Source organism: Schistocerca serialis, chromosome 2 (assembly GCF_023864345.2).
Source record: "Schistocerca serialis cubense isolate TAMUIC-IGC-003099 chromosome 2, iqSchSeri2.2, whole genome shotgun sequence".
Classification (NCBI taxonomy): Eukaryota; Metazoa; Arthropoda; class Insecta; order Orthoptera; family Acrididae; genus Schistocerca; species Schistocerca serialis.
Window position 1 is genome coordinate 529607736 of NC_064639.1, and position 14222 is coordinate 529621957.

The 14222-nt window shown below is 38.3% G+C and overlaps 1 protein-coding gene across 4 annotated transcripts in view; it reads right to left on the reverse strand.

The window, feature by feature from the left end:
- Window positions 1-1453: 1453 nt before the first annotated feature.
- LOC126457496 (conserved oligomeric Golgi complex subunit 4) overlaps window positions 1454-14222 on the reverse strand; it is a 123608-nt gene continuing 110839 nt past the window's right edge. For all 4 annotated transcript variants that reach the window (XM_050093801.1, XM_050093802.1, XM_050093800.1 and 1 more), the window contains 2 exons: window positions 9790-10010; window positions 1454-1585 (listed from right to left, as the gene is read on the reverse strand). In XM_050093801.1, coding sequence (XP_049949758.1) covers window positions 1543-1585; window positions 9790-10010 — 264 coding nt within the window. In that variant the 3' untranslated portion in view covers window positions 1454-1542. The remainder of the gene's footprint in view (window positions 1586-9789; window positions 10011-14222) is intronic.

Below are 14222 nucleotides of genomic sequence, written 5' to 3' on the forward strand. Positions count from 1 at the left end.
CCTGTGCCTGTGGCATGGTGCATGTTTTGAGCAGCTGTTCACCTGGTTGGTGGCATATTCGTCCACGACTGTGGTTATGGTGTAACGACTAACATGATTCACCTAACCAAGCAACATCTTTCCATTGATCCACTGTCCAATCTTGATGATCCCATGCCCATTGCAACTATAACTGATGATGTCCTTGGGTCAATATGGAAACACACTTATCGTCTACTGCAGAGCCTCATATTCAACAATATGCACTGAACGGTGTGCTCCAAACACTTGCACCTGCACTAGAACACTACTCTTTCATCAGATCTGCCAAAGATCACTACCTACAGAATGGGACACCTCCAATTCCCACACTCTTTGATGAGGCAGGGATGTTCAATATCTTGTCACCTTCTCATGCATGGTTCACCATCCTTCAACGACTGTCCCTAGATGTTTACAACAGTATCACATGAGCAGCCAATCAAATTCACAATTTCTAAGAGGTTCATTCCCTAGTGCAGGATGACTTTTTAAAGTCAGTGAGTGGATTTTCCCATTTGCAGTCCATATTGCCACTTTTCTCCATTTGATGCTGCTTTGCTTTCCTTGCATCATGTGTCCGCAACACCACCAAACGGCATTCAGTATCATGGTGGGCATTAATCATAAACCTTTGGCTCATCAGCTTATGTGGTTGGTTTTGAACTATTTTGTCTAGAAAACAAAAGATATGATTTTCGAACTAATGGAGTTTACACATTCAGTACACCATGCTGGAATACAGCATAAGGGAGAAACGACACAACATGACGAGAGGGAAATCAATTTAACAATGTTTATTTCCACTGTAAAAAGTCTTGTTATATCTTCATTAATCTGGGGTTTGACTTACTATCTAACTTAATAATTGAGAGGATTTGTTTCCTCCCACACTTCATTTACTTTTGTTACATAACTTATTCTCTGGTTAACTAACATTTTCCTCACATTCTCCTTATATCTGCCACCAGTTAAATGGAAAGGCTCTTCTGCCTTCATTTTAAAATAGTTTCATTTTGGGGTGATTTTTTGTTTGTAAGTACCATGAAGTTTGTTGTACTGTATACTATACTTTGCAATAAGTTTTACTGAAGCAAAGTGATTGGTACAAATATATTCGGCATCTTCAGCTGGATTACAAATTAGCACTTTCTTTTTGTTCTTAATGATTTTAACACAATTAACAGTAGTTTTGATAGTGTATACCTCACAAGCGTTACGGTTTTCTAGATGTGTAATATGATTAGGTAGTTCCTTTCATCAGTCACCAACATTAGAAACTTACTTTTTATTCAAAAACAAGCGATAAGCTCTCCAACTGTACTTTCTCACATCTACCATTCAGGAAAAAAACAGATATTTCATTGGGTTGGCTCCAGAGAACATCAGAAACTTATGTTTTTCCAAAGAAGGACAATAAAACATGCAACAAAAATAATTTTGAAAGTACTTTATTTACCATTCACTTATCAATAATATCATTCTGCACACTAAAATTATGTTTTATTTTGCATTCTGATGTACTTATAACTTCAATCTTTTAATGTCATCACTTCGAAAATCAGACCTGCAAGAGGGAGGAAAAAAAAAAGTTAATGATCTGTAACTGGAAAATCAACTGGTGTCTGCATTGGTTTGCAGAGATTTGCACATGGGAAAGCAATGGCACATTAATTGAAAGTAATGGATATAAATGTTCACATTCCATCACATGGAGTGCACAATACGTTAATGAATAATGGAAGAACCTCTCTAGATTTTCAAGGTTGCTGATGAGTTCATATCATTTTCTACTACACTTTGATGGCTTTCTTAGCTCTTTCTCTCAGATGCTTTGAGCAAAGATCTCAGTTACTCACTGCATGCACTCCAACCAAAGTGTGATTGGTGTTAGATAGTAACTGAGATCAGACCTTAGATACTAACTGAGATCAGTGCTTAACCCATCTGAAAAAAACATCTTAGAAAGCTGTATTAATTTGATGGAAGTCAAAAAATTGTCACAACTGCAACTTACAATGTCTACAAATTATTGGCTTTGCCAAGAAAGCCCGAGATGATTCATTAGTATACTGAGATTGACTGAGTTCTTAACATGATGACTACAGTGTTCCATAAGGCATTTTAGAAGCATCACCAGATATCTGGCCAGCCCATAATTGTGTGAATTGATGGTACCTAGTACTGGACACACAGGCACCTTTCCTTGTGGATTTTTAGCAGTCCATAAAGGCTTGGTGTCGCTGATAAAGCTGCTTCTTCAGTGCTTCTGCTAGATCCGAGTTATTCGACAGAGCCACTGTTTGTCTGCTTATTGTTGGGGTTGGAGCCACCTTGATCTTACTGTAGGCTGTGTCCTGTAGCAACGAGACAAGTTTATGATGGTAATCATCAGTGCACATCACCAAAATTGCATTCTCTTTGTCGCTGGAAGAACTGTAGTGCCAGTATCATCTCTCAGTGATCAGACAGCCTGCTGCAGTCATGTTCGTTTTCAGAAGTTAAGACTTACTGATGACCCTGCAGATGTCCTGATAGATCTCCTGTGCTCATTCCTTCGGTGAGCCTCAGATGGCTTCCTCCATGCTGCTAATAATGTACGATTTCTATGTGGGCCTTGCGACAGGTGCAAAGTTCAGCTATTTCTCAAGGGCTGAAACTGTAGTTGAATCCAAAATTGTATCTGTCAAATTTACAATAACTCTGATATTATTAACCTCATTGTTTGTTGTTCGAGCTCCTGACAGTTGGTCAAATTTGATGAACATTTCAGTTTTTTGCCCCACTGTCAGTGTAAGAGCTGCAGTCTGCATACTCCCAGGTGTGTGCTGATAGTGCTTTTGCCATATGCAGGTGGCATGCAAATAGGGATGTGCATTCCTATCCAGATCTTTTAGAATAAAGTGAATGCACTTTCCTTGGTATGGCCATGCCTGCTTGTTGTAAAATCCAATCAGTTTTCTTTGATTTCACTGGGTGTTGTACTTCCACACACTGTGGTAGGATGTTCTCATCTTAACATAGTTGATGGGAAGCTAATGTGTTGAGCAGTTTTGCTTTCCTGGTCCATTGTTTCTGCAGCTGTTTGAAGCTGCAGAGCATCTCCTTCCCTTAGAGGTGACGCATGCTCTCCTGGCATATACTGTGGGAAGAAAGCTCTCAGGTTTATTCGTCATCATCTACTGATGTGTCAAGATACGTGGCTGTTGAAGTATTTTTACTGGTCAATACAAATGAAGGATACCAACAAAGTGCTGCATGGAATCCCACATTAGCGGCAATACAACAAGAGTTTGACCAATGCCGTCCAACGCAAGGCGCGGCCAAAATGCCAACACAGAAATGCAAACAGCGAACCTGCTACCCCCCTGCATTGCAGCCTGACCCTGTCCCCACCTGCTGGCTAGACAGTACCCGGCCTGCCTGTAGCCAGAAGGAAGGGGGCACACTGCTCATAAAAATATTACAGCAACCACATATCTCGACACTTCGCTCGTCGAAATTTCGTGGTATTTCGCAATGCCACCTGGCTGGAAAACTGGGAACTTTTGACCAACAGATGTTAATTCTTTCACCATATGAGTATTCCAGTGCATCAATAAATATTTGCACTTCCTATGTAGCTATAGCAGGCTAAGAAGACTTAGGATACCTCTTTTATAACCTTAATCTGCTTCATAAAACTTTTTGTTACTCATAGAAGTGAAGATAAAGCCAAATTCTGCAGCTGTAGTGTAGTAATTATGCATAGGTGCATTCTATGTGAGAAACTGGGTTGATGTATTGTTCTGAAGGATCAAGGGAGGCACCAAATGTAGTGAAAATTATTTTGATAAAATGAACCAAATGAAATTGTCTTGCCAAACTTTTCTAGTATATATTGCACATATAAGATAAAGTTTATAGTGAAAGTAATTATAGATAATGTTTTTATACTTCCATCTGAATGTGAACAAATGTAATTAATGATATCTCACAACTGTATTTAAGAATCAGAACCTCTTCTATTACAATTACCTCTAAAACTACTTCTTTGACCTCTGATACTGCTGATGGGGTAGGGATGGAAACAGGAGGTGTCGCATCCTCAGGGCACTGAGAACTTTTTGAGCATCAAATTTACTACGCAACTTTTGGGCATCACTGGAACAGCACTTGTTTCTCAAGCAATGTCTCAGTCATGGGACTGGAAAATTATCACAGCATTGATTGAGCTGCTTTTAAGCTTTCTCACTTTATTAAAAAAGATCTGCATTTGCCTTTGCCTTGTTGTTTCCATCTGTTACAATGCATAAATAAAACAATGGAAAATCCTGGTTTGAATTTCAACAATATTATGAAAAGGATAGATTGCTACTCACCATAAAGATGGCAAGCTGAGCTGCAGACAGGCACAATGAAAAGACTGTTGTGTCGTGTGTGTGTGTGTGTGTGTGTGTGTGTGTGTGTGTGTGTGTGTGTGTGTGAGAGAGAGAGAGAGAGAGAGAGAGAGAGAGAGAGAGAGAGAGAGAGAGAGAGAGAGAGAGAGATGGGCCTGATTGTGTGAATGTGTGTGCACTTTCTTTTCTGAAGAACGCTTTCGCTAACAGCTCAGTGTGTAACTGTCTTTTCATCGTGCCTATCTGAAACTCAATGTGTCATCTTTATGGTGTAGCAGTCTATCCTTTTCATAATATTTTGCATAAATAAAAGTATTTTGGTGGACTTAAATTCAGGAATTCCAACCGCAATATTGAATATACAGAAACAAAAATGATCAGTTTGGTAATATTTCATGGAGGTGATGTTTATTGCAACATTTGCACTAGACACTCCAAAATCTTGCTAAAACAAAACAGGGATAACAATTATAGAATGTACTGAGTATCAAAATGCTGATATGTGTACATATAGGTGCAAATTTGTCTAACAATGCAGCTTAAGCAAACTATCCAAATGAGTACTTTAAGATGAATTTTTATTTAAGGCATGTTTCTATTCTAAGAAGGAAACAAACAGCATTAAGACAGGACACAATAGTCATGTCCATGCTCAAGATCTTAGATGGATCCTTGTCCAGTATATAATAATTCAGAAGCTACAATTGAGAATATTTCACCATATGTATGCAATTCTCACAGATATATTTGAAGGGTAAAAGCATAGCAAACTCAATTTTTGTTGAGTCGCAACTCAGTTTGCAATTCACATTAAGTTACAAAAGTAGTTTGATTTACATACTTAAAGCCAATCCTTAAAATTTGTATTTACGGAACCATAGTTCAACTAATGATACAGATACAAATACATAATTCAATGGCTGTTGTAGAAGGATGTTGGAAATTAGTTGGACTAATAAGAAATGAGAGTGTTGTTCATGGAATTAGTGAAGAGGAGAATATGTGGGAAACACTAACTGAAAGAAGGGTCAGGATGGTAGGACATGTATTAAGACATCAGGGAATAGCTGTCATGGTAGGGAGCAAGGGAAAACAGAGACTAAAATATATACAAAAAATAATTGTGGACATGTGTTTAAGTAGTCCTCTGAGATGGAGATACTGGCACAGGAGTGGAAACTGTGGCTGACTGAATGAAACTACACAAAGGATTGATGGTCCAAACAAGTCAACATGCTTGGATGATGCTTCATCTTGTAGTTATTTCACATGGATGCTCTGAGAGCGCACTACAGTAGTTGTTTCCTCAAGAACTTTCACACAATCTGAGCAAATAAAAATTCTATCTTTATCATGGGAAGAGATACAAATGATATTAAGACTGTCACTAGCCCTGATATTTTTGTGATAGCAATTATCAGTCATTTTTAATTCTCCTCTGCTGCAAGTCACTAATAAACCAATCTGGAAGAGAACTCTGATAGTGAATGTTAAAGCTCCATAACGTTTCCTTATTCAAGCAGAAAGTATTGCAATTTGTTATGAATCTGTACAAATATGAGCAAATTTGTCATATGTGAGGAGCATTTTTTCCAAAACAGAAAAGTTAATGTCATAAAAAAGTGAGGCTAATGTTGCAAAATAACACTTAGTAAAACTCAACATCTTCTCTATATTGTGAGTAGCAATCTATGCCTTTCATTATACTGTCATTAGTCTGTCCTGGATTTTCCATTGTTTCATCCAGTGAGACTGAAATGATACTGGTGACTGCCTAAATAAATGGCAATTTTGGTGGTGATATCCCTTCCTACAATGAAAGGATCAGTAAACAAATATTGTCGCAGTTCACACATGAAGTAACATTTTGTTAACAATGCCTGCCCCTGAAATGGCCCCAACATAATTTTATTTCATCCTTTCTTCCCAAGATGAGTGAAATTGTAGATTTCATTACTCTCAGTCTTTGGGAGGGGGGATATTGCAACAAGACTGACGTAGGGTGCCACAGTAGCTAAACAAATGTTCATGATATGATTATCTTGGAATATGTTGTTGTTGTGGTCTTCAGTCCTGAGACTGGTTTGATGCAGCTCTCCATGCTACTCTATCCTGTGCAAGCTTTTTCATCTCCCAGTACCTACTGCAACCTACATCCTTCTGAATCTGCTTAGTGTATTCATCTCTTGGTCTCCCTCTATGATTTTTACCCTCCACGCTCCCCTCCAATACTAAATTGGTGATCCCTTGATGCCTCAGAACATGTCCTACCAACCGATCCCTTCTTCTGGTCAAGTTGTGCCACAAACTTCTCTTCTCCCCAATCCTATTCAATACTTCCTCATTAGTTATGTGATCTACCCATCTAATCTTCAGCATTCTTCTGTAGCACCACATTTCGAAAGCTTCTATTCTCTTCTTGTCCAAACTATTTATCGTCCATGTTTCACTTCCATACATGGCTACACTCCATACGAATACTTTCAGAAATGACTTCCTGACACTTAAATCAATACTGGATGTTAACAAATTTCTCTTCTTCAGAAACGCTTTCCTTGCCATTGCCAGCCTACATTTTATATCCTCTCTACTTCGACCATCATCAGTTATTTTGCTCCCCAAATAGCAAAACTCCTTTACTACTGTAAGTGCCTCATTTCCTAATCTAATTCCCTCAGCATCACCCGACTTAATTAGACTACATTCCATTATCCTTGTTTTGCTTTTGTTGATGTTCATCTTATATCCTCCTTTCAAGACACTGTCCATTCCATTCAAGTGCTCTTCCAAGTCCTTTGCTGTCTCTGACAGAATTACAATGTCATCAGCGAACCTCAAAGTTTTTATTTCTACTCCATGAATTTTAATACCTACTCCGAATTTTTCTTTTGTTTCCTTTACTGCTTGCTCAATATACAGATTGAACAACATCGGGGAGAGGCTACAACCCTGTCTTACTCCCTTCCCAACCACTGCTTCCCTTTCATGTCCCTCGACTCTTATAACTGCCATCTGGTTTCTGTACAAATTGTAAATTGCCTTTCGCTCCCTGTATTTTACCCCTGCCACCTTTAGAATTTGAAAGAGAGTATTCCAGTCAACATTGTCAAAAGCTTTCTCTAAGTCTACAAATGCTAGAAACGTAGGTTTGCCTTTCCTTAATCTTTCTTCTAAGATAAGTCGTAAGGTCAGTATTGCCTCACGTGTTCCAGTGTTTCTACGGAATCCAAACTGATCTTCCCCGAGGTTGGCTTCTACTAGTTTTTCCATTCGTCTGTAAAGGATTCGAGTTAGTATTTTGCAGCTGTGACTTATTAAGCTGATAGTTCGGTAATTTTCACATCTGTCAACACCTGCTTTCTTTGGGATTGGAATTATTATATTCTTCTTGAAGTCTATGGGTATTTCGCCTGTTTCATACATCTTGCTCACCAGAAGGTAGAGTTTTGTCAGGACTGGCTCTCCCACGGCCGTCAGTAGTTCCAATGGAATATTGTCTATTCCGGGGGCCTTGTTTCGACTCAGGTCCTTCAGTGCTCTGTCAAACTCTTCACGCAGTATCATATCTCCCATTTCATCTTCATCTACATCCTCTTCCATTTCCATAATATTGTCCTCAAGTACATCGCCCTTGTATAGACCCTCTATATACTCCTTCCACCTTTCTGCTTTCCCTTCTTTGCTTAGAACTGGATTTCCATCTGAGCTATTGATATTCATACAAGTCGTTCTCTGATCTCCAAAGGTCTCTTTAATTTTCCTGTAGGCGGTATCTATCTTACCACTAGTGAGATAGGCCTCTACATCCTTACATTTGTCCTCTAGCCATCCCTGCTTAGCCATTTTGCACTTCCTGTCGATCTCATTTTTGAGACGTTTGTATTCCTTTTTGCCTGTTTCACTTACTGCATTTTTATATTTTCTCCTTTCATCAATTAAATTCAATATTTCTTCTGTTACCCAAGGATTTCTACTAGCCCTCGTCTTTTTACCTACTTGATCCACTGCTGCCTTCACTACTTCATCCCTCAAAGCTACCCATTCTTCTTCTACTGTATTTATTTCCCCCATTCCTGTCAATTGCTCCCTTATGCTCTCCATGAATCTCTGTACAACCTCTGGTTCTTTTAGTTTATCCAGGTCCCATCTCCTTAAATTCCCACCTTTTTGCAGTTTCTTCAGTTTTAATCTACAGGTCATAACCAATAGATTGTGGTCAGAGTCCACATCTGCCCCTGGAAATGTCTTACAATTTAAAACCTGGTTCCTAAATCTCTGTCTTACCATTATATAATCTATCTGATACCTTTTAGTATCTCCAGGGTTCTTCCATGTATACAACCTTCTTTCATGATTCTTAAACCAAGTGTTAGTTATGATTATGTTGTGCTCTGTGCAAAATTCTACCAGGCGGCTTCCTCTTTCATTTTTGTCCCCCAATCCATATTCACCTACTATGTTTCCTTCTCTCCCTTTTCCTACACTCGAATTCCAGTCACCCATGACTATTAAATTTTCGTCTCCCTTCACAATCTGAATAATTTCTTTTATTTCATCATACATTTCTTCAATTTCTTCGTCATCTGCAGAGCTAGTTGGCATATAGACTTGTACTACTGTAGTAGGTGTGGGCTTCGTATCTATCTTGGCCACAATAATGCGTTCACTATGCTGTTTGTAGTAGCTTACCCGATTCCTATTTTCCTATTCATTATTAAACCTACCCCTGCATTACCCCTATTTGATTTTGTGTTTATAACCCTGTAGTCACCTGACCAGAAGTCTTGTTCCTCCTGCCACCGAACTTCACTAATTCCCACTATATCTAACTTCAACCTATCCATTTCCCTTTTTAAATTTTCTAACCTACCTGCCCGATTAAGGCATCTGACATTCCACGCTCCGATCCGTAGAACGCCAGTTTTCTTTCTCCTGATAACGACTTCCTCTTGAGTAGTCCCCGCCCGGAGATCCGAATGGGGGACTATTTTACCTCCGGAATATTTTACCCAAGAGGACGCCATCATCATGTAATCATACATTAAAGCTGCATGCCCTCGGGAAAAATTACGGCTGTAGTTTCCCCTTGCTTTCAGCCGTTCGCAGTACCAGCACAGCAAGGCCGTTTTGGTTAATGTTACAAGGCCAGATCAGTCAATCATCCAGACTGTTGCCCTTGCAACTACTGAAAAGGCTGCTGCCCCTCTTCAGGAACCACACGTTTGTCTGGCCTCTCAACAGATACCCCTCCGTTGTGGTTGCACCTACGGTACGGCTATCTGTATTGCTGAGGCACGCAAGCCTCCCCACCAACGGCAAGGTCCATGGTTCATGGGGGGGGATCTTGGAATATAAGACAATCATATTAATGATCTAAAATATTTGGACCTACCTGAGACTTAGTATCTGCCGAACTTCTGTAGGAGTCAATCTCCAGGTCAGGGGACCTGAGTTACTCCCCCAATAATCCAAGATTTCTGAAACTCGCTCAAGATTTAACACTGTTGCTATTTGGGTAAGACGTGCAAACCTGTCTCGGATAGACCAAGATGTAGTACTTGTAAGGTAGCTAACAAGAGTGCGAACTTCTTTGTCAAACACCAGACCTCCCAACTAAAAAAGAACAAAGAGAGTAAAAGTTAACAACTTTCTTACAATGACAATTTTTCTCTTCATTTGTCTATGGTAAAACAACAATTTATAGATTTTCCACAGTTGCAATGTTTATAGATTATGAGACTATGATAATAAGAATACAGAGCTGTTTTACTAAAATAAAAATTGAGTACTAGGCCAAACATGCGAAAAATTAACTCTTGACCTCATTGGTAGCATCTGTTATCCATATATCCATAACAGCAAACACGTGATACCTTAAAACTCTTACCAGTATTTCTCCTGAGACATGAGAGTGCTATAAAGACTTTTGCAATGCTTCATTCTGTTATTTTAACTCAGTTATCAATTCGTGATTCATATCTGTGAAACAACAGAATAATATTTATTCTTTTTAAACATTCATGTAACTCATGTCTCAGTAGAAATATTGATAAGAGTTTTAATGTACCTTTTGATTAAGATTCATTTTAACAGATGCTACCATGAAGTAAACAGTTCATTTTTCCTATGTCTCGCACAAAAATTAATGTAATTAATTTAGGGGTAAGGGAGACCCCTCACCAAATAGCAAAAGCATTCATTTGTCAAAAGCTTTAGGAATAAATTCTTCCTTGAGCTAGAGCTAGAGCATGCACCCTCCCCCCCCCCCCCCCCCCTGCCCCGCCCCCCATCCTGGATGGGTGTACAAAGCTGGGTACACCACACAGGCACTGTGGAACCAGCTGGCACTATGTAGGGGCACAGGTGTGTGTGGTATGTGTGTTTGTTGAACACGCCTACAATATAGTATGGCAAAGGTTTTCAGTGTCTACTACAATCATTCTGCTGTGTAAGACAAAATACAGTCTTAGAAAGCCTTGATGGGTCTTCTTTGTCTACAGGCAAATAGTAAACTACTGTTATGATTAAGCTGTGCAGCAGGGGAAGATGATGTGTCCTTTTGGGAATTGGAGATGGCTGTCTAGCAGGTATACTGCTGCCACTACTACTTTCTACTTGTCGTTGGAATGGTTTTTTCGTGCAGCCTGATGAAAGGCTCTAAGAGAAAGTGACAGAGGAAAGATTGGGGACTCTATATTAGTTATGTCATCCATAGACTTGCATCCATCACAATTGCTAGACAGTGAAAAAACAGCCACTATGCGAAGGAAGCCATATGAATTGCTGTGAATGGTCTGATAAGTACTGCTTGCTAAAGTAACAGCTAGTGATTCACAAATATTCAGGACAATGAGGCAGGCTGCTTGGACACCTCAGCACTTGGTAGTGGCTGAACACAATGTATTCAGCACAGGTATCTGGACTTGCTGCTAATGATTTAGCACTCAACATAATATGTAGAAATCACATCTGCAACAATCAAAGAGTTAAGAGCTGAAGGTTTATATTCAATAAGAATTTAAAAAAAAAAAACACTATGCAAAACTGTGTCACATAATTTATAGCCTAATTTATAGCCATGCAGGATGCAATTGTGGAATTAAAATGGGGCTGTTCATTTTGCCCACAATTGATGACACCTGAGTAATTAATTAAAAATAGTTAGCAATGCCTGCTTAAATTATCAAGCTAAACTTTCTGAATGAATATATTAATAACATCTTAGCAGATTAGTCTTACATACTCTGGAACTGTAACTCATGACAGCGGCCAGCGTGAAACATTTTGTGCATGTTCTTGAAAAAAATTTGAATATTTCCAGTAAAAATGAAATGTGTGCAAATTGTAAGGTTGGGATCTTGAAACTAAATGTGCATGTATCACATCTACATCTTATTACCAGCAAGTTAAAAATGGATATAAATAAACTTCAAGCAGAAAAATGTTAATCACCAATGAAGCAAAATATGCTGAAAATTCCGCCAGAAACATAATCCTTTTCTGAAAACTGGATACACAAGGATGAAGTTATAAATGTACAGCAAGAAGAAAACAGTGTCACGTTGCTTAAAATAAGAGTTTCAAACACAGCTAAGTCACCATGAACAAGCTGTACTGGAAAATTTGAATTATTATGTAAGTGATGTGTTAGGCCCAAATTAACTACTATTAAAGGTACTGGCAAACAAATTGCAGTGCACAATAAATTTGAAGTGCAAAATAATTTATGTGATGATTCTGAACTAAATCATTCGGACTACTGGAAAACAAAAGAGTAGTGCACTGACAACAATCAATGAGACATAATTCTTATCATAAGTGGTAGTCAAGGAAGAAATTGTGGGAAATTACTGCAGGACAAATTAGGAAATCAGCTCATTCTACAAAGTATTATAAAACCTGGTGCACCAATGAAGGTAGCTGTTAAATATGTGAAAAAATTAACTGAGAACTTCTCACTGAGTGATTCATTAATCTTTTTTGTTGCCTCAAACGACATTCAAGAACCTCTGGAAGAATTTCAGAGGAACATTATGGATTCTCTGTAATACACACTGAAACGAACACACAAAATGAACGTAACTTAAATCCAGGACCCCTTAGACAAAATGACACCCAAAGCCTGAACAGAAAAGTCAGCTCTGTAAATCACTTTGTGATAGCAAAAAATCAATACTGATACATATGTATGGAGGAAGAAACATCTGTGAATTTTAAAATTGAATGACTAGAAAGAAATGAATATACAGCTCACGGTCTACCCTTCAACAGATGAGGAAAGAGTAACATTTACCCACAGGAATGCCCCTTTTATAAATATAATGAAAACAAAAACCACTTACAGTAATAAAGCATACAGAAATAGACCAACAGGTAAAAAAGACTGTCCTGAAGTGAAATAACAGGTAAAAAATGTAAAAAGTGGTTATCTCAAAGTGAAAGTACCAAACAAGAACATAGAGACAATTATGTACCTGTATGTGCCCCGAAACAAGCAAAAAGGAAGAAACAGTAACAGACCGCCACTGCACTGAATTTAAAACCAAGAAATACAGTAACAAGGCAGTCATTACTGGACAGAGGGGTAAAAACTGACAGTAATAGAATGGAAATTGGAGACATCTCAACAAGGGAAAGGCAGAATCCTAACAGCCGGTGAACCAACGCACCAAAATTCCAACACCAAGAATCCTACCCCTGGAAATAATGATTTTTTTCCACTGAAGGAATTAGTGCTAAAAGTGGGGTAAGTGGTCAAGCAAGAAATAGTATATTCTGTTTACATAATTTTAAGTAGCTCCATAAGAATGTTCAGTCACTGTCCAATAAACTTAATGACACAGAAGTAATGTTACGTGATCTGAATGATATTTCTGTCTTATGTTTTACGAAAGGATGGCTTAATCAAGATACATTAGAGATGACACACCTCCCTAGCTAAAATTTTCAACCTTCTTGTAGGAAAATGTAGTCATGGGGTTAGCTGTGTGCATGTTAGAGAAAATACTGAATTCAACATTATAACCAAACTTTTGACAGGAGAATTACCAAGGTAAAATACAATTATTGTTTGCATGTCCAGGTAACCAGATGCAGAAAGAAAATGTTTTGTTACCACATGGAGGAACTTCTGGACGAAATTAATTCTCACAAGTAAAATAGAAACATATGTTGGAATTTCAATACTGATTTCTCAAAATCCAATAAATTTAAAAGATGAAATTATAAATTTACTACAGTCATTCAATGTAAGCCCATCTGTAACTAACCATATTGGAAAACAGCAACTTCTGAATCTATCACTGAGCAGGGTTTGACAACTACATGAAGATATGCCTATAAATATGCCTATAACACATAAGTGGCACACAGATATTATTGATCATTGTGCTTAAATTCTTACAATGAATACTGCAGAAGACTCAAATTTCCATAGAATAAGACGCACTTAAGGAATCTGAATACTGAAAATGTGAAATATTTCTGTTTTCTCCTAAAGGTGGAAAACTGGAATGATAAAAAGGATACATTTATGGCACATTTAAGCATTTTTCTGAAATAGCATTTTCCCACAAAACAACTATACCTAACTCTGTTCAAAAAATAAACAAACAGTACCCCAGCAAAGAACAGGAAGTTATTTACATTTATTGATGTGCCCATTCACAAAACACTATCTGGATATGGAAACGAGTGCCGTGATGTTCTTGATGGAGTGACATGTGGTATGAATGATACTTATGACAATGCAGCATTGTGACAATACGGACATAACGGAATCGCAGTGTAATCGCCAGTTGCTTATCTCTGGGTTGTGGTGCACTG